The 25362-nt window shown below is 40.1% G+C and overlaps 2 protein-coding genes and 1 long non-coding RNA gene across 4 annotated transcripts in view; 1 reads left to right on the forward strand and 2 right to left on the reverse strand.

The window, feature by feature from the left end:
* Nucleotides 1–25362, reverse strand: part of LOC120432628 (ecdysone-induced protein 74EF-like) — a 60044-nt gene that overhangs the window by 12174 nt on the left and 22508 nt on the right. The window contains 2 exon segments of the mRNA XM_039597878.2: nt 910–1344; nt 17827–18099. Coding sequence (XP_039453812.1) covers nt 910–1344; nt 17827–18099 — 708 coding nt within the window.
* On the forward strand, nt 1706–2690 carry LOC120432631 (uncharacterized). 2 transcript variants are annotated; one of them, XR_005608089.2, is made up of 2 exons: nt 1706–2368; nt 2426–2566. XR_005608089.2 is itself a non-coding variant. In XM_052711149.1 (2 exons), exons 1-2 carry the CDS (start codon nt 2125–2127, stop codon nt 2688–2690), a joined length of 501 nt encoding a protein of 166 aa, XP_052567109.1. The 2 variants fall into 2 exon arrangements, 1 of the variants encoding a protein (XP_052567109.1); XM_052711149.1 differs by having other exon boundaries at nt 2125–2368; nt 2434–2690.
* On the reverse strand, nt 2227–4570 carry LOC120432632 (uncharacterized). Its single transcript, XR_005608090.2, has 2 exons — nt 3888–4570; nt 2227–3824 (listed from the first exon to the last, which is right to left on the reverse strand). It is a non-coding gene; the product is annotated as an uncharacterized LOC120432632 (long non-coding RNA).

The following is a 25362-nucleotide window of genomic DNA, read 5'->3' on the forward strand; positions in this document are numbered from 1 at the left end:
TGATCTGTTGTTTAATTTTTATCTGTCTTCCAAATTAGTCTATGTCACGAGAAATGCTGTCAGTTTGCGATTCGAAAAATGCTGCGTTTGCTTGGTTTTTGACAAAATCTAAAAGAAAAATAACTCGTAATTTCGCGGAAAATGGTGCGTTCGTTTGATCCATATTGAATATAAATGAAGTTTTAAGCAAACTGTCAAACGCAGTGTTGCCAGTTTGATGACAAAAACTTAATAATTAATAATTCATCACTTTGCGGAAAATGCCAACACAAATTTCCCCGATAATGAGTCCACAGAGTCAGGTCGGCGAGAATCCGGGATGATGCATCCGCCAGCAGTAGCATCAGCTGACCGCAAAAGAGGGGCGCGCGCGCAACACATTTCACGACATGCTAATAATAATCAAAAGGCGGATGCTGTCATCCGAGGAACGCCACACAGTCAGAGTGACACAACGTTACCATTTGCTTGCGGATTTAGAACGCCCCGCGTGTAGTAAACAAGAGTGCAACGGATCTTTAATGACCAGCGCGGGTCGAGCGGAGCGGGCCCTCTTTCTTCAAGGTCAGCTGAATTTTTTTAGGGTGGTCGGAGGTTGTGCAGTTTGCATTTACGTTTTGTCAAAATATTGTCTGGGCAAACACGACGACGAGTCTCGTCTATGTTTGCTGTTTGGCGGTCTCGCGATAAACGTCCTTATCAGCTATTGGATTTCGGTGTGATTTACGAACAGGGAGACTCCATTATCGGCACATCGATGCTATTGTTGGCAATTTGGGGACAAATTTGTGATAGATCATCAAGATGGCAACACTGGCAGGATGCTGTCAGTTTGTACTGGGCCACCCTAAGTTTCAAGTGATAAATTGGAAGCCGCGGGAGCGATTATGCAAATGTCGCACTACTTACGGGGCACGGTCCGCTGGTTCCAGATGTTCCGGAGAGGCGGCGAGCTGTGGTGGTAAAAGTTGGGCCGCAGGAACGTGCCCGGCGGCAGGTGGGCTTGTGCTTGCTGCTGCAGATGTTGCTGGGTGACGGCCGCTGCCGCCGCCGAGAGAGCCACCGACGAGGGGAGTGAACCCCCGGAAGTTGGAGAGGACGAGGCCGGATTGAGTGGAGGTAATCCGCCACCGCCACCGCCGCCGCCGCTCCCGACCAGTAACGAACTACTGCTGCTACCGCTGGTCTGGTTTTGCTGTTGCTGCTGCTGCTGCTGTTGCTGATTGCTGCTGAGCGGGATTCCGAGGCGGGCTTTGAGTTCATCGCTGCAGGCCGGCTGGCCACCACTGCTCGAGCTGTCCACGTCGGACACGCCACTGTCGGCGGGACTTGGAGGTAGTGAGCCTGTTTTGAAGGAGAGGGAAACACATCAAACATTAAATTCTTTCCAGCCTCTAGTGGATATGGAAACAGCTGAATATTTACAACAGGCAGACTCGTCTGACAAGTCTGTGGTCATAGAGTAAAATTGAAGACGAATGCTGTCAGTTTTCAAAGAGGGTTACCATTCTTCAGTGCAAACCCCCCTAATCCGTCAATCAAAGCTCTGCGTGCAGGTCGTTGCAGCCGGAATCCGGCACAGCATGCGAAATCCGGAGTTTAATCCCGTGCAAAGCTGTCAAATACGCGCCCCTAGCGGCGCGTCCCACAACTACCGTGTAGGCAATTAGACCCAAGATTGTACACAAGAATGCGGGCCCCTAGGGGGTGGACATAATGGTTAATAGACTATTAACAAATTAAAATATTTGGTTAAAGTATCGACATTTCGTTAATTTATTGACGAGACCCCACCTTTTCATATTTACCGTATTAAAAAAAACCTTGGTTTCCCACCCAAACTCTATGAACGTGTGTAAGAAAAAAAATATATTTAGGACGCCATTTTTCATTGCTTTTGTTCCGTCGTGTTGATGTTGGAAGTTTTCGTTTTGTCGGTGTAGGAAAATACCCGGAAGGGACTTTGCGACGGAGAGATAAGTTTTCACCATTTTGACCAGCGACCGTGAACATCGGCGCAGCGCTGGAAAAGAACCGCTAGTGATAGCCGTACAACCGTGATTTCAATCCTAAGCCACCAGGACGAAAAAGGTGTCGTCCTGAGCTGCGAGGAATTCTATTCGGATGATGACGACGAAAACCAATCGCAATCCGGCCACTACGCTTGTTCCGGCTGTTCCGGCACCTCCCAGATCGCGTTGTAGCCGCAAGAATTTTGATCTGCCCAAAAGTATTCAGTCCCAGAAGAACCTGCTCCAACAGGCTGGTGTAAGGGTGCTTTTGTCGGATCAAGAGCACCGGCGGGATTGCCAGGAAATGGATGGATGCAACGGAAGCGGCGCAAGAGCAGTTGGTGTCAGCGCAACCGGTGCCGCCAAAGCCTTTCTTGAATCACCCAACCCGAACTAACCTCTACTTTTTCTAGCGTAACAGAAAACAAAGCGTCGCTTCGGTCCGGAAACTTCAAAAATTTACGGAATTACGTCCGCCTTCGGAGAGCTACGTTGGAGAAAGACGAAGGCAACGTAGCGCTTAGCCAAAAGTATAGCTTATACTTTCGCAAGAGTGCCGAGCGGCGATCGAGATATGAAGCAGCTGATTCTATCGAGAGCATGACGATCCAAAAACTTCCGGAGTACGGATACGACTTCCGAGTGTCATCAAATGATGTACGATTACCGGGACCATAGTTGGTCACGATAATATTCAAGACCCGTGCACTTTCCGGCCAAACAACTCGCACCCCACATGACACGGTCTAAAGAATCGCATGCTGTTGAAAAACATCGAAAATTCTCGCAACGTTGAGTTCCAGAACACGGCCGGTACATGCCGGCGCCGTCCCGTCTGCCACTTTCCCAAGCAGTGTCTGAAAAAAACCCCAGACGCAACTTTACAATTGCGCCTTCGATCGACGGAAGTACAGATCCAGCATCGCCAACACGAGGCCACGTGACCTAGTATCAACATTCCCTGCTGGTGGCCAACTCTAATTAATCTTTGATATCGAAAACACCAAGCGGCTTCGATGGACACGAGCCGATGGATTGGTGATTCTTGATGATTTTTTCTAGCAAAATTGTCAATAAACTAAATAAAACAAAATTATTTTTTTATTTATTCAAAACAAATCGGATGAAAGATCTAACTCGATCGACCCCACATTCCTTATGCTTACTTGTGTGAATGTAAAAAATATTGTGAAGTCGTAAGTATGACTACGAGAAAAATGTGAAGTTGTGAACGTGATAGTGAAAAAGAATGCGAAAAGGTTAGTGTGATTGAAAAAAATGAGCGTGAAGTCAAAAATTCTGGTGAATTCGTGAAAGCGATTAGGAATTAGTTTGTGAATGATAGTGAAAACGCGAGAGTGCTTGTGAAATCGTAATCATGTTGAGGAGAAGAGTATAACTTCATGCTGTGAAGTCGTGAGTGTTTGCGAAGAAAAGTGTTAAAACGTTTTTGTGATTGGAAAGAATAGTATGAAGTCAAGATTGTGGTTGAGAAGAAAATGTGATTGGTGGGGGACTGTGAAGTCGTGACTGTGAAAAGAAAACAGACTGTGAATAATTGGTAAGAAGGTTGATAAATTTCAGAGTGATTAAGGAAAAGAGTGTGAAGTCGTGAGTCAAGCACCATTTCGAAAATAGGAAGCACAGCATCCGTATTCATTGGAACTGTCACGAAATTTATGCCGTGATGAGGGGATTCCTTCCGCCCATTTTGCTAAAATTCTGACGGCGTGGTCCACCACGTTCTTCCTGATAGTATTCTTCTGGATGATTGTCCCCGGAGGATTGATGATGAGAGTGTGATCCCGGTGGCTGAAGAATTAATCATGATTAGTGTCGTAATTTATTTTTGCAAGCTAAAATCTGCTTACTTACCCGGAAGACTCTTCAAACCGATCGCCTCCGGATGATGATGCCCTCAAGAATCGTGACGTCCTACGTTCATCATGGTGTCCTCCTCGCCTCGCCTGACAGGGTGATGACTAACCGATGTTCCGTTCATCGGTGACCTCGGAGCGTTGCTTCGATACTCGTCGTACTGGAGTACGCGAGTGAAAAGGGACCGCTTTCGGTTACTCTGATAGTCTTCGTATTTTATGTTCACTCCAGTGCACTTGCTGGAACCAGATGCATCCGTCATCCCGCTTTCATCCGTCTCGGTTCGAACATCGTTCTTTTCACGAACTTACTGGTGCTCCGGTTACAAAACCATCCCCGCCATCAAAGCGTCTTCGGACAGCCGCGCATCTCCGGATCGAACGACGGATCGTGCTGGTTACCGAAGACGCTCGGCAACGACAACAAGATTCGCAACGCCGGTTCCTGCATCCTTCCAGGTCGGGGCACTCGCACACAGGAACATAAACTGCAGAAAATTCGGCCACTGGTTGTTGCCGTTGTCGTCGATCAGATAGCGTTTTTTTGTTTATTGAATGAACTGTCAAATTTAACCGAGGTCAAAATTATACGGTGGGAACGCCGGTTCAAATTTTCGTCAATAAATTAACCAATATATCAATGGCAGCGTCAATATGTTGACGAACAGTAAAAACTTTGACTCTGTACACCCCCTAGGCGGGCTCTCTCGCGCGAACAAAGAAACAAGGGATTGACCCCGAAGGACCAGCAGGAAGGCTGCAACTCCAAAAAGGATTCGTACACCGAAAAAAAAGGATTTCTTGGCGCGCACAGTTTCGCTCCAGATACGATCGCTCGTACGCTTTTTTCTGTGGCCGCACCGAGGGGTGTCTCAATGGTCGACTCGAAAAGGGTGACTACTTGCTGAATGCAGTTTCACACAGGTGATATCAGTTTTATATCGCAAAAATGTTGTTTTTTACCCCGATTAGGACGCCCGAGAGGGCGAACCATGTCGGGAAAGGGACAAGAAATCATAACAATTGCAATCGAGATCGGCAGGGATCCCTTCTGGTTCTCTCACAAGGATCAAGCAGGGCCGGATGGGATTGGAATTAGGACTGCTGCCTTCCTGCTCTTCACCTTTTCTTTCTGGACCAGCAATTTTTTGATACACAAAGAAGCTCGAACGCTACTTGATTCAATTCAATCTTTGTGAGCTGGATTGAATTCCAGGTTTTTTTTTGAAAAATAATAAGGTGAGGGCAGATGATTGATTTCGTTTTGCGCGCGGTTCCAAATCTGCAATAATATTTGCTTTGAAGGGTTCTCACACAGGGTTTTCGGAAATTAGTTCAGGCAAACCTTTTCCCAATTTTTGTGCGTGGTAATGTGGCATGTGAGAAAGGAGGGCAATTTTTCAAAAACTTTGGCAAATGCAAAATGCGGTGACTTGACAGATTTTTGCTTTCTCTCGAATAGTGCAAGGAGGGTGTGGGAATGTTTTGGAGGTGTGCATAGATTCTTCGAACAATTCTCAGCCGTGTCGTTAAATGCTGGAACTTCCGAAATTAGGTGGAAAAAAGGGGGAAGAAATGCAGAAAGGGGTTCTGTGAATGGGGGTACGTACTTGTTAGCTTGAGAAAGCGGTGTGAGTTTTTAAACTTTTCCATCGACTGCAGATGGAAGATGTTCTCCAGGAAACCGTCGTCGTCCACGTCTGCGGCGCCGTACGGGAACGTGGTTGAGCAGACTGGAGTTAAATTTGGCGAATATCGGTAGTAATTTTTTGATATTTTATTCCAAATAAAAAATTTCATCGATAAAAGTAAGATGGGAAGAGATAATCAGAGCGAAAATTCGAAACATTATCATTTTTGTGATTGATTTGAGATATTAAAAATGAAGCGATTTGCAAAAAGAGCATGAGTATGATTAATGACTCTTGTTGATGATGAGAAAAACAAGCAGTGCAAAGGGAATGCAGTAATTTGTGGAGAGCAAACAACAATTTTAAGCCATCGGGAGACCCCCCGTGTTTTTCGTTATCTGTCAAAGTTGACAGATCTCAAAACGTCAAAACCATACACGGTTTCGAGGTTTTATCAACTATATTCCAAAAACCCCCAGATTTGAAGGTGACTCAGCGCAAACTTCTTTCCGTTAAGATTTGTTTGATTTCACTTCGGCAAGGTCTTCAACAAAACTGTCGATTCACTCCAAAACAATGAGTTTACTCAGCTTGCCTTGTAGAACACGGGCAAAAATTTGACTTCCCCCACCGTAAAAGCAAACCAAGGTCCCTTCCGGTTGTGCAAATATTGGAGCCCAGGCAGGTCGTCCTCATCATTATCCGGCGACACGCTCCGTACGAAAATTTTAAATATTTCCTAAAGGCAGCGCAGCATTTTTGCGTCGACGATGTTTCGCCAAAAAGTAGTCCGGAAGGCAGATGGGTTTCCGGTGGGGCCGGCGCCGCCCGGAAGTGTGCCGTACACAGCAAAGCGGGGCAGACTTTTTTATTCATCCTGCTTATCTGAGAAGTGGCACAGCCTCCGGGGCAGTTGACTTCCGTTTGTCGGGGACGATGCTGGTGCGTTGTTGTATCGAACCGGTATGTCGATATCCTCTTGGTTGGCTAGGGTGGTTCGTTATGATTCTTTGGATATTTATTTCCAAGTTTGGAAATCTTCAAAATATTTTTTTTTATGATTGAAACACGTTTTGATTTAATACCACAAAGCTTTTTAATATATGGGAGGATTTTGTATGAGGAAAAGGTATCTCCTTATTGCTCAGATATTATCTGGTCAAATGCTCAAAAACTTCTTAAAATCACGTTTTCAAATAGATTTTTGCATGACGAACAACTTTCTAGAACATTTCAAATCAATCTGAATTGATCCAGAATGAGTTTCAGGCGTTTTTCCAAGTCGGATCAAAGCATGACTTTATATGGCAAAATAGGTATCCCACTGTTGCTCGGATAAGCTCTAACTAAGTCATCCAAACCTTTTCAAATTCATGAGTCCCTAAAGATTTTCGCTTGGCGAACAACTTTCTAGAACATTGCAAATCGATCCGAATTGATCCAGAATGAGTTTCATGCGTTTTTCGAAGTCGAACCAAAGCATGAGTTTATATGGAAAATAGGTATCCCACTATTCCTTGGATAAGCTCTAACCAAGTCGTCCAAATCTTTTCAAATTCATAACTTTTTAAAGATTTGCACTTGACGAACAACTTTCTAGAACATTGCAAATCGATCCGAATTGATCCAGAATGAGTTTCAGGCGTTATCCAAAGTCGGACCAAAGTGTGTCTTTATATGGGAAATAGGTATCCCACTGTTGCTTGGATAAACGCTAAACAAGTCATCAAAATATTTTCCAGTTTATGACTTCTTAAAGATTTTAACTTGACGAACAACTTTCTAGAGCATTGCAAATCGATCCGACTCGATCCAGAAAGAGTTTCAGCCGTATATGCGAAATAGGTATCCCACTGTTGCTCGGATAAAGGCTAAACAAGTCATCAAAATCTTTTTCAGTTTATGACTCCTAAAGATTTTCGCTTGACAAACAACTTTCTAGAACCTTGCAACTCGATCCGACTCGATCTAATTCAGTTACTAGACGTTTTTCCAAGTCGAACCACTTCATCTTAGCGCCAGCGCTTCCCAAACCTGAACCACCCTAGCTCCACTGTTTCGTACCAGTCCCCAAGGCCATTCCATGAATAAATGATTTCCTTATTTCCTTCTTTCCCGGCGCACACACAAACCGGGGAGGGGAACCGTGGCTCGGGCAGGGGGCTAAAAGTTTTTCCAACCCGTAGGCCATCCGGCCAACCGGATGCGCCGCCGAAAGTGAAATGGAAAATTTAATGAACTCCACATCGGAACATCCCGGAAGGGTGGCCGGCCGGCCACCGTCGCCACTTCTTCGAGCGCGCAGCGGGAAGATTCTGGACGCAAGGGAAACTTGTTTAATTATGTGCTTATGCAAATGTGGCCTATATGCCACACGAGAGGAGAGAGGGGTAGGTTGTCCGAGAGGGGTTTCAGGTTTTTTTTCTTCTAAATTGCAGAAGATGCGCGCCGCAGGCTTCCACATGTGGTCTAGCTCTTCAAATATTTACAGTGAGGATCCGGGCGATGTGCGTCGTCGTTCTTGGCGGCGCAGGATGAAAGGATTTTTTGTTTTGCGATCCTTGCTTTGGTTTTGCGGATTCAGGTACCTACGAGGATGGAACCCGACACAACACGTGCAAACAATGGGTTCATAACCACACAAATTTTTACACCTTGTACGGGATTGGACTGGTTGCGAGAGGGATCATAACTCCTTCTGGGGCACGCAGGATGTGTGTGTAGGTGGGTGATTGGCATCTGCCCTGTCAACTTGCAGCACTGCTGAGGTCTAAGCGTGACCCTTTCCCAAATGTTGTTCAATAATTAACCCTTGTATTGTGAAACAGTCGCATTGTGTGCTGCAACCCTCGAGGAGCAGACTCTCGGGTATTGATCCTCACGTCGATGATCCTTGTCATTCACGGTTTGTTGTACAACCCCTGAATGGAAGGGATCCTTCGGGGAGGGCATAATGGAAAGGATTAGTCGGTAAGCTGCTCTTCCAGCAGCAGTAGTTTTCGGCAATTGACACACTCATCATCCTTTTTGAGAAGCTTGGGTGAGAAGGACGAACCGACGAAACTAGCACGGCGGAGAGAGGATCAATAGACCAATCAGACACGTGCTATTGAGTCATCTCGTCAGAGTTCGGGGTCATTGAATCAACAATTGGACTGTTTATCCTTTCTCCGGTTACCCTTCCAGCAGATTTTCGAAAAATTAAGGGATTTTTATCCCGAAAAAGTCGCAACACCATCTGCGTATTTGCACAGAAAGGTAATGTTGTTCAATCCCAAACCATTTTTGTGGCATGTGCGGGTGCGGGTGTGTTGCATTCGCTGGACATATTTGAATAATATTGAATGACAAGCCGGATTGCACAAACACTGCAGCTGCCCGGGGACAGCTGTTCCTGTCGAATCGCTCACTGCAATCGCCGCGCAACAATGTCTCCAACGGATCTACGGACGGCCTCTTTTTCACGCTTGTCTCAATTAAATCCAAGTCAAGCTCATCAAAACCACTCTGCGCGAGATCCACGTGAAATCTCCACCGGCCGCACAAACGGGTTTCCAGCGCAATGACAGATGAATCAATTACGCGCTGGCCAACGGGCACAAAAGAAGGACGACGAGGGCAACTTTGTACCGCGCGATGCAAATCAAGCGAAAAGCAATAAATTACGGTGACATTTCTTCCTGTTTCAAGGATGAACCCTCTCGCGAGGTGTCCTTTTTTCTAATCCCTTCGCGCCGACCAAACCGGGAACCGCTGAATAAATAACAAACCGCGCGACCATCATCATCGTCATCTCGCTGACGAAGATTTTTCGTGAGAAATGAAAATAGATAAATTTACGAGCCTTGAAGAGTAGAGATAGTTTCGGGCGCAAACTGACCGTTGGTTGTTGTTTTTGTTCGTCGCTCAACTGGAACTATTATACGTGTATATTCTTCTAGGATTTCACTTCCTTCTTTTAAAAAAAGAGGAAAGATTCCGGAAAGGATAAGGAGCGCGAATTTTGGTGGCCGGTGTGAAACCAGTTCATCAAATCGAGCGATTAGATACGGTTTTCAAACTTTGCTGCTTTGGAATGACGAGGATGGCACTTTTGCGTTGCGTTTTTTTTGGGGGTTTTTCTTTGGAAGAGAGTAAATTGTTTGTGAACTTGAGATACAATGTCGTGTGTGACCCCTTTTGATTTGATATTTTTTGGGAAAACTGTTTTACTTGAAGAACTGAAAAAAGCAAAAATGCGATTCAATTCTCATTTAAAATAATAATTCAATTTTATTGAGTGGTTGTTGATTTATTCATTTTGTGAATAAAATTGTATTTTTCTAAACTAAATGAAAAAATGGCGAAAAAAATGTAAGATACCCAAATGTTGAAAAATAGGAATCTTGTACACGGAGAAAATGAGTTCCGAAAATCGTGAACAAGCGTTCATGAAAATGGGAACCACGAACAAGGTGGGAAAAACGTATCATGCAATTTGAATACTTTGTTCGAGGTTCTCAATTTCATGAACGCTTGTTCACGATTTTCGGAACTCATTTTTCTCCATGTAATAGAGAATGCCAAGGTCAAGCGGTAGAGCAAACAACTTGATTTTTGAAAAGATTGAATCAATGTTAAAACAGTTGAAAATTTTGTTGATTATTGCTTCTTATCTAAAACGACAATAAAACGTCAAGACTTAAAAATTAATCATTTCAATTCAAAATTTAAAAATTGGAAAATTTTGAAATTTTTGAAATTTTTGTCAGAAAATTTGACTTTATGCAGTATTTAAAATAAATTTGCAGCAAAAAAAATAGAATTTTGTATTTTTTACCAGTTAAATTTTTTTTTTACTTAAATTTTAGTATTTTTTAATGCATTTTACTTGTTTAGTTATTGTTTTATCTGATTCTTTGAAGCCTTATCTAGAATCTTCTGAGTTCTAAAAATATTTTTTCTTGATTTCTTTATTCAATTTTTGTGTTTTATCATATTCCATTACTAGCTTATAAGTTGAAAAAATGCTTCAAAAAAAAATCTAAGCCAGAAACAAAAATATCAAAAAAAGATCTGTATCATAAAGTTTTCCAGCAGCGGCTGGTTCAGCTACTGTATATAAAATACCTAAACTGACGTCAAATAATGTAAATGTTAGTCAAAACGTGGTCGAAGTTGATCCCCTTTAAATTACATTAAACTATAAAATCTAGTCAAACCACTTAAAAGTTTCAAGACTAGAATTGTTTAAAAAATGATTTTTGATCAGAATTGAGGTTGAAAATTAACAGAAAATTAAAATAATTTTAGTAGTTTTAAACACTGTTGAAAATTAAAAAAAAACATAAAAAAATCATTATTATTTTGTTGAAAAACGATTTTTTTGGTTGAAACTTTGTACATGCATTTCCTATGTCAAAAGAAGTTCTTTTGTATAATTAGTTTTTCCATACACTCACTATAATTTTGCTGTTTTTTCTGTATTTTGAGAAGGATTTTTTTTTGTAGGACATGATTAGGAATCAGAAAAAATATGTACACGAAAAAAATCCTGATTCTGTAAATTTGTTTGTTTTTACTTAAATTTGAAATCCCTAAAACGTATTTTTATTATTTTTAATATTTTATGCTAGAGTTTAGTATGGTGTAAAATCTTGTATCGGAAATATGATTTCTAAAAAAAATATATTTAAAAAATCTGAAAAAATAATCATAAAAAACTTAAAAAAAATAAGTTTTTGATTCAAAATCAAATTTTCAAACAAAAAACTTATTCAACACATTTTTTGAAAAATTGTAATGGCATTTTGATGTTTTTTTTTGAAAACAAAAAAAGTTTTTTTTTATTTCAAAATATTTTATCAATGAAAAGCACCCATCAAAAATGGATTTGAAAATCTGGGAAATTTTGCCATAATTTTATTTTTTTTTATGTTTAAATCGTTCGATGCTGGTTGCTCAAATGCAGCATCTAGAAGTTCTTTTTTTTTAAATGAGTTTTTCTCAGTGTCATTTAAAAGTTGCAAATTTTTTAGCTCACGATATTTATTGGTTAAATTTTTATTGCTAAAAGTGATTTTTATTTGTGATCCTTTCTTACAAAAATAACTTAGCAATAATTATTTTTTTCAAAAAGTTACTTTTGGTAAACAAAAACAATTTTACTTAGTTTAATGTGTAGTATTACTTATTAAACATATATTGTAGTTTATGAAAATCGAAAAAAGTTAATATTGAACCATTAAAATTTTCAACTTTCCATAATTGAACTTCGTTTTTACTGTGTATCTTTGATAAATCCTTTTAAAAAATGACACACTTTTTCAAAGGAAAAACCAGAATTAGCTCATTTATTGTTTTTTACTTCAATTCCTTACTTACTTTAATTCCCGGTGTTCCATTTCAATTGATATCAGTTTCGCACATGTCATAAATAATTGCGAAATTTTTCAATGTTTTATGTTCTTAATTACAGTCCAGACTCGATTTTCCGAAGGCCTCGAAAAATTGTCACTTCGGATTATCAAAACTTCGGATAATCGAATCAAGAAAAAAAAATTCGATGTCTTCTTTTTGATTGTCGAGCTTAAGTATGACCCCCAGACTACTCTAAAGTTATATAGAAATTTTAAATCCAAGATGGCGACCAAAATGGCGGTGATGAAATATTGAAAAAGTGAATTTTGTAATTTCCTACACCCAAAGGAAAAATATATCTCAAAATCTGCAACATTGGATTTGCTGCAGAAAATGTCATATTTCATAACATTTTTTGCAGCAAGCCCGTAGATCATTTTTGCCCGCGTGTAAAAATTTCAGCGATCTGCAGTTCTCACCAACACATATAATGCTGGCCCGTCCCCGAGCAACACTCCAAAGAGAAGCATAAGTTGGTGCTCTTTCACTCACTTTTCATCAAGCGTCCATGGCGCGGTGGTAGCGTGTCGGATCAATAACCAAGAAGTTGGTGGTTCAATCCTCGTTCTGCTAAGTGTTTTTTTTTTGTGAAATACAACCAAAAAGCCGTCGGTAATGTCGATAATTGTCGGTAACGGGCAAAAATGTCATACCCCTATATCGCAAAAAATGCATGAGGACAGTTTTCATGCAGATTCTGATATACTTTCATGCCGCCATGCATCACAATCATGCGACTGCCAGTTGGGTGTAGGCATTCAACCATTCAAATTTGACTAAGATGGGGTCGCAGAATTCGAATTTGATGTTAAAAGCAAGAAAATAAAAAAATGCGATTTTTTTCTGTTCTTGATTCGAAACTTCGGATAATCGAGTCTGGACTGTACTTCGAACTTTCTTTATGAAATTGAAATACAATACTGCAACAATTTTAGATTTCTAGATTTTTTTTGAAAAGGTTCTATAAACATATAAACCACAGGACCTTTAAAAAAACTCTAGATTTGTCTTAACTTAGAATATTTTAAAAAATTATGGATTTTTTTTAAAATCAATATTTTTGTGAAAAAGATCATGCTAATTTAGGAATAAATTCAGTGCAGTTTGTAATTATTTTGTTACTATTTCACGAAAAATATAAAATAAATTTAAAAGATCACATTTTGGCTATCGAATATTGAAGATTTTCAAAATAGGTTAGTTTTATACTCTTTATCATTATTAATATCTCCCGAATTCCTTCCAATTACCGTCTCGATTTCCTTCCGGTATTCCAGGTCAAGTTTTCCACGTTTTTTTTCCTCCTCTCATCTCGCTTCTCAAATGTCCAGCAAAATCTCGAGCCATCAAGCGAGAACCAGCTCTGCCAGGATAAATGAGGACGAGTTTCTTCCGAGACGGCGCGGCGGCGCCCATCCTGATGGTCACATCCAACAAGGATGATACGCTCCGTCAAACCCTTTTATTTTTATTTCCTCATATAAAAATAAATAAATTCAACAAGCTCTCCCATCTCGTTTCGTTCCCTTCTTCTGGATATATCTATTCAAGTGACATACCCCCGGGGGTTCCCTCTGACCGCTCATTATCTTGTTCCGCATTTTTTTCCCTTTCTTCCTTCCTTTCAGAAAAATTCAAAAAACTAAAAAAAAGGCTAAACGGAAGGAACGGAAGGTAGCATCAGCAGCAGTTGAAAGCATTACGTAAGTTGCTGCGTTCTGACACGAGAGGGGGAAAACTGCTCAGCCCCGGCCTTTCCCATTGTGCGAATGCCCAGGAATGTCCTCTTCCTAATATTTTCACCGCGAAGAGCCACTGACTATCGCGCGCCGTTCGCGATCTATCTCTCCAAGGATTAAACCACACTCCGGCAAGGACGGACGCGGAAGGGGGTGCGGAGATTTTTATAATTACAACTCGTCGCATGTAATAATTCCGCATAATAAACAACCTTCTTGTTCTTTTTTTTCACACAACAAAAAAGGATGGAAAAACCAGGTCGCTTCATCAAAAGAGCGGGCCTGCAGGGAAAGAAAGTTTTTCCCTGTTTTTATTTTTATTGTCTTGAACCGCGGAACTAGCTCGCGGGACCGCCGCGGATATTGTTCCGGCGAGGTGGTGCGTAAAACTTGACGGACGAACGAGAGGTCCTTTAGCACACACACACTATTCGAAATTGGATCGTTTGGGTTGAGGGATTTATCAGCGCGGACCTCTTTTTTGCCTTCTTTCTTTCCGGAGAGTGGTAAGCAAAAGGGATTTCTTCAGTGGCTTATGCGTGGCGGAAATGAGGTGTCCCAGCTGGAGATGGTCAGTTCATGTTTGGGTGTTTGTTTGGAAAGTGGTGAGGAATGGTTTTCGGAAGGGTTGGAGACAGTGTTGTTGAAAAGTTTGGTTAACAAAACTCACACTCACTATTTTTTAAAATCGTTGATTTATTGATGTCAATTCAATTTTAGATTTTTTAAATGTTAAAATCAGTGATTATCATTTTTTTAACTTTTTAACTCCCTGTGATATTTTTGACAATATTTTCCTGTTTCTAATTTTCCTATAACTAGGCGTGTTAATTTGTCAAAGCAAAATTTCTATTTTAAACAAGATAAAAAAAAAAAAAACATTTCTGAGGGTTTGCTGGGTTTGCTCAGATTTCAACAAACCAAAGATCAATGTTAGGTAAAATATATATAAAAAATACATCTCTTTATTAGGATAAATAAAACAATTTTCATTTCAAATTATCATATAATTATCGAAATTCAACATTTCTGATATCAGTAAACGCTTCATTTTCGTCAAAGTATGATAGATTTCGGTTTACTAAACAGTGAACTGACAGAATTGAATTTACGTAATTTTCCTTCGAAAGAATAAAGTTCGGGGCATGTTCAGAGAGTCCAAATTCATCATACCTTGACTAAACTGAAGCTTTAACTGACATCAACTTCAAAAATGTCGAATGCGAAATCATTCAAATTTGATCAGTTTTTTTTTATAATTTATCTTTGTGTTAAGCGGCTTATTTATGTAATAATCTCAAACGTTCATTTGAACTATTCTTTGAGTATTTTCATACAATTTTCATTACATCAAAACCCATTCTTTTCCATTCAAAGAGTTTTAAACAATTTCATTCGCAATTGAGTAAATGTTAAGCCAAACAAACTAAATTTTAATTTTCAAGCCAAATTTGCCATATTTTGAATCAAAAGAATCACAAAATACTTTATGCATTATCAAAGTCATGCTACTACACAAAATTTGCAAAATATCAATGAATTTATGAAAATATTTTTTTCCTGGTGATTTATGTCGTTTTCCGATCTTCCGATTCCGATCTTTGCTCCGAAAATTTAAAATTTACAAAAAGTCTTAAATTGCTTCCTTTGCTTAAAAATGAGAAAAAAAGTTAAACGATGTTTTAAAATAGTTTAAAATGAATTGTAATTTTTTTTACGATGAAATTTAAATTTTCGTCAATATTTTTTTGCCCAAAGTTTTTTTTTTAGTTTTGAAGGGGGAGGGCAGTTAATTTAAATAAGATTTACAATGGCTTTATTTGTCATACAATTTCCAAACACTGAATAATAAAAAATGTTAAATAAGATTATAAAATTTTTAACATTCTTTTACTTAATAATTGTTTGGTTCGAAAACCAATCCATATTTAAAAGAATTGAAATTTTTCATTATTGGCATTATTTTGAGTAAAATATTCTGCCAATCAGGGATGGAATAATCGCAAAAAAAATATTTTCGCTTGCGAACTTTCTTCACCCGCGAAAGAGAGAGGAGGCAAATCACGCAAAAGAAAATCGCTCCCGAAATTCTCCAAGAAAATCAATCTGCTGATGATTTTTTGTGAATTTCCTTGTCAGCACCACTTGAAAATATTTATTTCACTTTGTTTACACACATTGCCCATCTACAAAATGTGACAGGTCATTTTTCGACGTGTGACGTTACACTTGCAAGTGTAGTAGTGAAAAAGATGTTCCGCCGAATAATCAAGATGATGATTTTTTTAGATTCTTTTTACCGATCTTTCGTGCGCGAGAGAGGAGAGCCATACTCCCTTCGGATTTTTTCTCTTGATGAACGTCCAAAGATTTTCTTTTGATGATGATTATTCCATCGCTGCTGCCCATAATCAAAAAAATATTTTTTTCCAATTTTTGGCTAAATCGAGTGTTAGAATAGTTTCTAATACAACTTCTGAACTATTTTTTCCTTGAAACACTTGTTTCAGCATAATTTCAAATTTTTCAATGATAGCAGTATTGCAATCTTCACCATTAAGAAATCTTCCCAAATACTCTTTTGACCACATTGAAAAATGAATAAGATCATTAAAAATAATAGCAAAAATGCAAAAAAATATTATTTTTTTCAAATTACATTTCATCCAAAAAAAAAAAGAATTTGCAATCCTAGGAAAAATTTCGTCTGATTTGAGAAAAACTAGTTAAAACCTAAATTAGAAAAAGAAAATATATTTTTTAACCTATGATGGGAGAATTATTCTGAAGATCTAACGAAAATTACAGGCTACTTTTGAAAACATCGATTTTTGGGTCATTTAAATACGTGGTTGCCAGATAAATCTAGCAATGCCAGATATTTCAAGTGTTAATCAGAATAAAGATTTTCCTGTATGTTGGCAAGATTTTGACAGATTCGACAGGATTTACATTTTTGGTCAATTTTGAACATCTTTTTGATTGAAACGAGGTGTTTTGAAAATAAAAAGAAGAATAAATATGTATTTTAATGAAACTGTAAATTCAACCTTTTTGAGGCCGAAAATCATTTTAATCAATCGATATTTAAAAGCTCATTTCCTCCCTCCCCTTCCCAATTTATGATTATTAAATGTTTGTCTGCCAGAATTTCTCTGAGTTTTATTTGGTACTTGGAAAGATTTTTTCCAATTTTGACCTGGCAACCCTGGAGTCATATATGACCCAAAACCATAGGGTGGTGCAATGTTTGCTTTTGGAGTTCTTGTTTTGTTTTAATTTTTAAACAATTTGTAATTGAAAAGTTCTTTTGAATTTTTTTTTTTTTTGTAGGATTCGCATTGATTTTTAATTAGACAAGATCTTTTCAAACTTTCATCCAGAGGTTGACTTTTATTTCAAGCAAAACAATGTGAATGAGCAAACGTGGACTTGTAAACAAGCAGGCTGTCCTGCTCATATCAAATGTAAACATCCACTGACATGAGCAGGACAGCCTGCTTGTTTACAAATCCACATTGGCCCATTTACATTGTTTTGCTTGATTTTAAGGAGTCTCGGCAAATAAGCGAAATCTTGTAATTTATTTATCTTAGAAATTGAAATATGTACAAGAAATTTTAACTCAGTCTTGCATTTGGATGTTATGTTCTGGTATGAAATTTATTATGTGTTAATAAATTAACGTTAAAATGTAGATTTTTTTTTCTGATTTTAATTAAAAAAAAAATTCAGTCCAAACTCAATCGTCCTTCCCTGTTCCTAAGACCACCAGCCCCGAGTCCTGATGGCGCAATCACATTTCCTTTGACAAGTCCATTGCGAGCGCGGAGAAGAGACACCATCAATCATCCGCGTCGCCGGACCTCCCGTCCCGACCTCCGCCCTTCAGGACGCCCGAGGCCACATCCCAACAACGTTATTCATAATCCTGGGCACGACGCATTGGCGAGTTTTGCTGTTTTAAATAAACATTGGCTAATGAAGGCTTGAAAACAGAAAACCGTGGACAATGAGCAACTGAAAAAGACGGGTGCGTTGCGGAATCGATGGACGCACCACAGTTTGAAAGGGTGCTTGAGATTAAAAAAAGAAGTGCTTCCTTCCGGCTAAGACTCGGTGGCCACTCGGTGCCGCCGTGTGGCCGTTTCTATCGGTTCCCACTGACCTGTGCTGGACGTGCTGTAGCCCCGGCTGTGGTAGGGCGCCTGAGGTATGTGGGTGCCGCTGAGCAGCCCGTGGAGCAGGGGCCTGTGCTGCTGGGTCGACTGCTGGCTGAGACTGGTGGCGAGCAAACTGCTGCTGGACGATTGCTGGTGGTGGCCCCCATTGCTGTGATGAAGGTGACTGTGGTGGTGGTTGTGGTGGTGGTGGTGCGCCGAGGATCGCTGCTGCGGGGGCGGACTCGGCGTCTGGGGCGGCAGCGGAATCTCGGTGTCCACTGGAAAAGAAACGGAAGAACCATCGTTAGTCAACGGGTCTAGACGGGTTGAAGATTCGGTTTTACGAGCAACTTTTGCAGCATCTTTTCAAGCGGGGCGACACGCCCTCTTGATTTATCTGAAAGGGCGCGCACGCAAAAGTGAAAATCAGAAAATCCATTCGCTTCTTCGACAGTTTTATTCCGCCATTATCGTTATCGTCAAATTTTATCGTCACCGACTGCATCCGTCATAGTAGACTGCGCCATCCGACAGACAGACAGTCAGACGGCAAGTTGGGGGGCGTTAGCGCCCTTCCGTTGCGCCCTTTTCGCGTCACTTTATAAGCGCTCGCATTATTATTCAGTAATAAAAGCAAACAAGTTCGTGACTCCCCAAAATTGTTCTAGTTTCGTTTCGGGACGAAATATCAAACGAAAGGAAATGACCTCTCTTTTTTCCGACCCGCGTGGTGGAAAAATTCTGAACCTTGAGACGAAAACGGAAAAATTGGTTCGCAATTAGCGAGGATAATTGGGGATCGCTTTACTCGGGCCCAAATATCGCTGGCGCGAGGGGCGCGTCGGTATGGAAATTAAGTAGGGCTTTTGGCGTTCAGGGGTGTGAAGAGGGGTTGGGGGCATTTCCAACTCAACTGGAGGGGGAAATAATTGTTCGCTTAATTGGATTTGGACCGAGGACGAAAGTTAGTGTGTTTTACTGTAAAAGTGGGGATAATGATTCCAAGTTCGAGGGGTGCGTTCACAGAACTCTTGTGATCTTTTGAGCAATTAATTGGTGGTCATCAATCAATGGACTTCATCTGAGGTTTTTTTTTGCTGATTGGGTCCTAAAATTAAGCTTAAATTTGTGATATTATTGTTCACAACGATAAAGATTATTTTTCTGAGTACAATGACCCTTTGAACGACCGCAAAGGATTTAAAATTGATTTTTAATTCAATTTTGAAAAATTAACTTCACGGCCCTTCTTGACAGAAAAGGTCCTACTTGACAGCTCGTTCCAAGGGGACCATAGTTGATCCATCGAAAAAATGTTGTCTTGTCAATTTTTTTTTTGCATTAAAATGAAAAAAAAAATGATCAGAAATGGTTTTTAATCGTGTTTTTAACCGTTGTACATAAAAAATGACATAGGGCTTTAGTACCCAATTGATGTATGGGTGGGGTGCGTTCACAGCTGTTGCTAATCTACCTGGGGAGACCTTCTAGGAACAACTGAATGCAACTGAGATTTATATAAGTAAAGTTTGTATTTTATTGTTGTGGAGTACGTTCACAGAAGCTTTTCTTATTACTTTCTTGTGTGGGTAATGACTCCAAGTTTTAGGGGTGCGTTCACAGAACTCCTGTGATCTTTTGAGCAATTAATTGGTGGTCATTTTCAATCAATAGAATTTATGGGTTTTGACCTCATTTGAACGTAATTTTGCTAGTTAACTGTTGATGTAAAGATGGAGTACGTTCACAGCTTTTGCAAATCTACACGCAGAAAAATGTTTTGTAGAATCAGCCTGTACGAGGTTTGAATCAACAATTTTTTTGTTAAATACGCCAATTTTGCGTTGAAACAAACCTTGATTTTCTCAATTCCACAAATGTCTTTTGTTGTTTTCAAAAAGCTGCTTTGACGTTTAGCGTCGATTCAACAAAAATCATGATTTTCAAATCAACAAAACGTTTTGTTGATTCAAATATGCTTTATTTTTCTGCGTGTACGTGGGCCTGGACAGGCGTTCTAAGGAGATTTCAGTCAGGACTAAAATAGCACATTTGTTTGTTAAATTTCTAAAGTTGATTTCTATCAATATTCTTTTTTTAATTGTTGAGGGGTACGTTCTCAGAAGCGTTCTCGACTGCTTTTAACGATGCCAGCAAGTGGAAAATTCCTTAAAACCTTATCACTTGCACTAGTTGGCCCTCAAATTTACGACTCCCCGTCACAGTCTGGCATCCTAATCGGCATAATTTTCCGTTCACCGCCCCTCCCCCCTTTGGGGCACGTCCACGTGTAGCAAATTTTAATTACCATTCAAATTTGGTCGCGTTTTTGCCGTTCTAATCGCGCGACGACGACGACAAGGACCTTTTTTATGCTGTACTCCCGGGCTAGGATGTGTGTGAGAGGCGGGGGGACACGTTCATAAATATGGAAATGGGCGTCGTCGACGACTCTATCCAAATGGCGCAACGCGATGAAAAAAAAAGCACGGAGTCGGGAAAAATGGCGCAACATAAATAATAAATATGTGGGAAAGCGGACAAAGAGGTCGCTGCCCCGGAGGACCCTTTTTTCGGGTAATAAAACGGTCCATCAGGCAAACGGCGAGATGTCAATCAGGTGGGGAGGGGGATGTCCCTTTTTTTCCGTCCAAACTACATCGTGTTAATAGCGAAACGATGATGTGTCCTTATCTCGGCGGAATTCCCCAAACCTGCACACGATTTTGTGCTCAGTTTGGCAGCACGTGTCAGTCAAGGACCCCCCGCGCCAAAAGTAAAAGTGGAAAATCGATAGCTATTTCATTTCACTCTTCCTGAAAGAAGCGCCGCGTCAGGCTGTCTGTCTGGCTCGTCACATTTTGGAGTGAATCCTTTTGAAGAGGCAACTTTCGGGCTCAAGCCGCTGGGAGATACGTAGCCCAGAAGGAAATGCCAGGAATGCGAAGTACGAGGAAGCGCCCAACATCAACGGGGAAAACACTTTTCGGGGAAATGTTGAAGAATACTTGGGCCGGGCTCTCGAGATGAAAAGCCGGGAAAAGGTTGAACAAGTTGGGAAATTCTTTGGCGAGGTTCGCCGGTGGGTTTTTTTCCGGTGCGAAGAAAGCGGATATTATTTGCTGATTTATGTAATGTTCGACAGGGCCTGTTGTTGTCGGGGGTCTTCTTGTTGCACTATAGAATACTCTAGAATACTCTGAAAATCTCACAAAACCATATTTTTTTGAGCTCACTGAATGGGAAATAAAAAGTTTATTTAGGATTCTTCGACTAACATTTTTTGCCCAAATTCAGCAAATTTGGCTGTGAGACGAAATTAAACAACTGAATCATCTGATCTTTTCGCTAATATTCAGCTAATTTTGCTATGAGCAGAAATTAAATAATTTACTAAAAGCATTCGACTGAAATTGTTTGCTCAAATTGAGCAAAATTTGCTGAATTTTCAAAATTCTTCAGTATGATGCTAGTTTAAAGTTTTTTGCCAAAATTCAAAAACTTTACTGAGTTGATATTTTGACACAAATTCGGCAATGTTTGCTTAACTTTGTCCACCCCTAAAAATCCCACAGTGTTTCCAACGAACTCTCGTCATATTTGACTCAACACAACGCACATAATAATCGGAACGAGCACACAAACACACACACACATACGCAACGCCGCAAATTTTATGCTCTTTCCCCCCTCGAAAGTCTCCGGGGCGCAAGCTACGCAAGCATAATCGGTAGCAACAGATGGTTTGACTTTTACTCCCCCCCCACCTTTCAAGAAAAGAGGGTAGATTTTCCCCAACCCAAGCTCGTTCAGTGGAGACGCACGGTTGTTTGTGGGAAATCGACCTCCTCAACTAAACGATTCGGCAGAATCGAAAGAAAGCAAAAGTGCTGGGGTGTGTGGAAAATTAGTTTTCCCAGACGCGGCGGAGTTGCACAAATATACATTATAATGGTGGTTGGGAAAGTGTGGAAATTTGGGCGGGAAAACTGTCCGGTTTTGGGCGGGAAGAGTGTGGGTTGGCAATTTGTGGAAATTCGGGCGTGGGAGTAAATCAGAGAACTTTGTCGGAACAATTTTTGAGCAATTACTGGCGAGGAATGTTCGAAACAGTCATCGTTGCGAAAATTGGAATTTTATTGGTTAAATAGATTTGAATTTTCCAAAAACATAATGGTGCACGTTCATAGATTCGTCTAAATTTTCGATAAATCAAGAAACAGTACAACACAACTTCGATTGGGTTAAATTTTACTCAAGATTTATGTGTTATCTTACGTAATTTTGTTTTGGAATCCGTTCACAGATGTTTAAAATCAAACTTTTTGGATCAACAGATGTTTTTTCCATTTTTTAAGAAGGAAAATTTAATTTTTGGATTTGATGTATTTTATATCTCTTAAAACGGAGTACATTCACAGATTAAAAAAGCAATGCATTTTTAATCTGTGAACGTACTCCGTTTTAAGAAATATAAAAAAACATCAATTCCAAAAATTCAATTTTCTAACTTCTAATCTTCTTAACACCTAAACTCCCAAGCTCGAGAAAAAGGGGGAATTTGTATGGCTATTCCCCCCTTTTCTCGAGCTTGGGAGTTTAGGTGTTAAAGAGCATGATAAGTTTGTTCTGGGATCCGATCACAGATGTCCAGAAACAAATTAGTCTTTTTTACGAGGAAATGATTTTTTGGAGGAAAACAAAATCGTTTTCCGATATTTTTGTAATTGGAGTACGTTAAACCGATAGTTTAAAAATGTTATTAAGTTGTGTTCGTGTGCTTGGAATAAATCGGTTTTCTTTTTAATACCCCAACGTTTCGGCTCACTTCCAATCTTCTTAAAGGATAAGTTTGTTTTGGGGTCCGTTCACAGATGTCTAAAATAATTTTTTTAATCAATCGTTTTTTTAATGTTAAAAAAAAATGATTTTTTTGCGGTTAAATTGTTAAATGTTTTTTTTTTATTTCATAAAATGAAGTACGTTCACAGTCGAAAATACATTGAAACAAATTGAGATAAAAACATAACAATGTGCCGGTTTCGACTCACTTCTAAACTTCGTAAAGGGTATGATAAGTTTTTAAGGGATCCGTTCACAGATTTCCAGAAACCAAAGTTCTTGAATCACATATCACTTCAAATCTTCTTAAAGAGTATGGTAAGTTTGTTTTGGAATCTGTTCACAGATGTTTAAAAACTAATTGATTCAGATAAAAAATCTCATTTAAACAGTATTTTTTCCGAAGATTTTTGGAGGATTTTTTTTTATAAAATTTATTCAGTTGGAGCACGTTCACAGATGTAAAAAAATAGATTGAATAACCACACATTGAAACCAACTTTTCCAGAACATTACATTTGCTTCAAATATATCGGTTTACTTTTTAATAACCAAACGTTTCAGCTCACTTCTAATCTTCTTAAAGGGTATTGTAAGTTTGGTATGGAATACGTTCACAGATGTCTTGCAACCAATTTTCTTTGATCAAAACTAACTTTTGTACAGTATTTTTAAGACGAAAAAAAAAATGTTTTGGAGTGAACAAATATGTTTATATACATTTTTCAATCGGAGTACGTTCACAGATTTCTATAAATATATATTTATATAAATCATAGATTAAGAAAAATATCTGAAAACATTACAATGTTATATTCATTTGCCTTAAAAAATCTGTTTGCTTTTCAATAACCCAACGTTTCGGCTCACTTCTAATATTCTTGATGGGCATTAAATGACGCATTTTAATAAACCAAAGCTTACTCAACGTCTACCCATGTTTTTTTTTAAAGAAATCCGCGCGACATTCCCGTCTGCCACGCCACTTACATGCCACATCAAAGCGCTTTGGGGGGGAGCATCACTTTCTGTGCAAGAACACAAAAAAACGCCATTCTGGAACTCCGGTTGGCCGGATGTAGATAAGCTTTTCCTGCCATCCTGGCATCATCATCGTCGTCGCCGGTTGGTTTTTCCGTTCGCCATCGCCGCACAAAAGCTCGCTCGCTTTTTGCCTCGTCACAAGCGTTGCCAGCAAACATATGTCGTTGTGTACATCAGCTTAGTCAGCACTGCTCGGCGGGGAGCTTGGTGGGGTGGGGCTGGGGCTAGTGAAAGTGAAAATACTTTCCACACCACTCTCGTTGGCTGACTTCTTGGCTGGGAGGCAGGCAGTTCGGGGTGCTGGGAGGTGGGTGCAAACTACGAGAAAAGTGAAAATCCTTCCATTTGGTAGCTGTAGCTGACAGCAGGACTTGGAACAAGGGAAGGACCCTGGCTTGGGTGGCAAACGGATCAATATGGCTAGACTACAACGACGACGACGGCGCGAGGACGATGACGAGGACGACGCTCGCTGTTGTGGTCCTCCCGGTGCTTCTGCTTCTGAATGGTTGTGAGGCAAGCGACCGAGCGACTACCACCAACAACAACCAATCGACAGCGGGACCCGGGGAGCTTTTCGCGGTATTTAAGTTATTACCTCGGGAGTTACTTCGAGGGGAAGGGGTGCGTTCGCAGCACTGGGGTGCATACCGGGAGTATTTCCAGGAGGTCGGACAAGGATTCACTTCGATTCGTTGACAATGATTGACTGAATTATCACCTTTCTTCATCGAGTTACGTCGTCGTCGTCGTCGACGGTGGGGGGGTTGAGTAATTTGTTGATGGATGATAAGACGCGCGGAGGTGGATTTGAGCGCGATGAACGGAAGGATTAGATCGATTTTGTCTCCTCGGCGATGCTCCGGGCGATTGGCACAGGAGGGTGCACTTGAGTTGGGACGGCAGCGCGTAGGTTGGTACTTGAGAGATTGACATATTTGTCACACGTTAAGATTGAGCGCACGTTGTTGAGGGTGATGAGTACCTGTTTTTGAAACTAGGATTTTCCGTTTTTCCCGAGCTTTGCTTTATAATTTATTGTACACATGAACTAGAAACTACCAGAAGGTTATTCAAGGGGTACGTTCACAGATTTAGCAACTAACGAATAAAGTTCTCCATGAATTCTTGTCTGATCTACAAGGAGTTTCAGTAAAATTTATCGTTTTCAGTTTTATTTAAATCTAAATTATAATTAGGCTTCTAAAAAAAAGATTCAGACGGGGTACGTTCATAGCTTCATGCCAAAAAATAAACAATACTTTTCAAAATTAAGCAACCTCGTTTATTTTGGGATTTTCCAAGATAAGTCTCGGTACTAAAACCTGCTGGAGTTCGTTCACAGAAGCCAACGCGATTTCTGTCCAGCCAACCTTTCTGCAGCAAAAAAGAAGTCCACCCCGTGTGACAACTTAATGGTTGAGCAATTATTTGCAAAAGAAAATCCCTTTTTGCCACCGATTCCTCCACCCCCGCCGCTGCTTTACATCCCACTCTGTGAGGTAGGTTACATCTGTGTGTTTCATTTTGTAATTTCCCTCTATTTTCCTGCCTCTTCCCCGTACCCCTTCCAGCATAAACATAAACAGTTCCGACCAACCAGTGGGACCCCGTTCATAAAGCTGCATTTTATTTGCCCGGGGTTTCCCGGCGAC

Source organism: Culex pipiens, chromosome 3 (genome assembly GCF_016801865.2).
Source record: "Culex pipiens pallens isolate TS chromosome 3, TS_CPP_V2, whole genome shotgun sequence".
In the NCBI taxonomy this organism is placed as follows: Eukaryota; Metazoa; Arthropoda; class Insecta; order Diptera; family Culicidae; genus Culex; species Culex pipiens.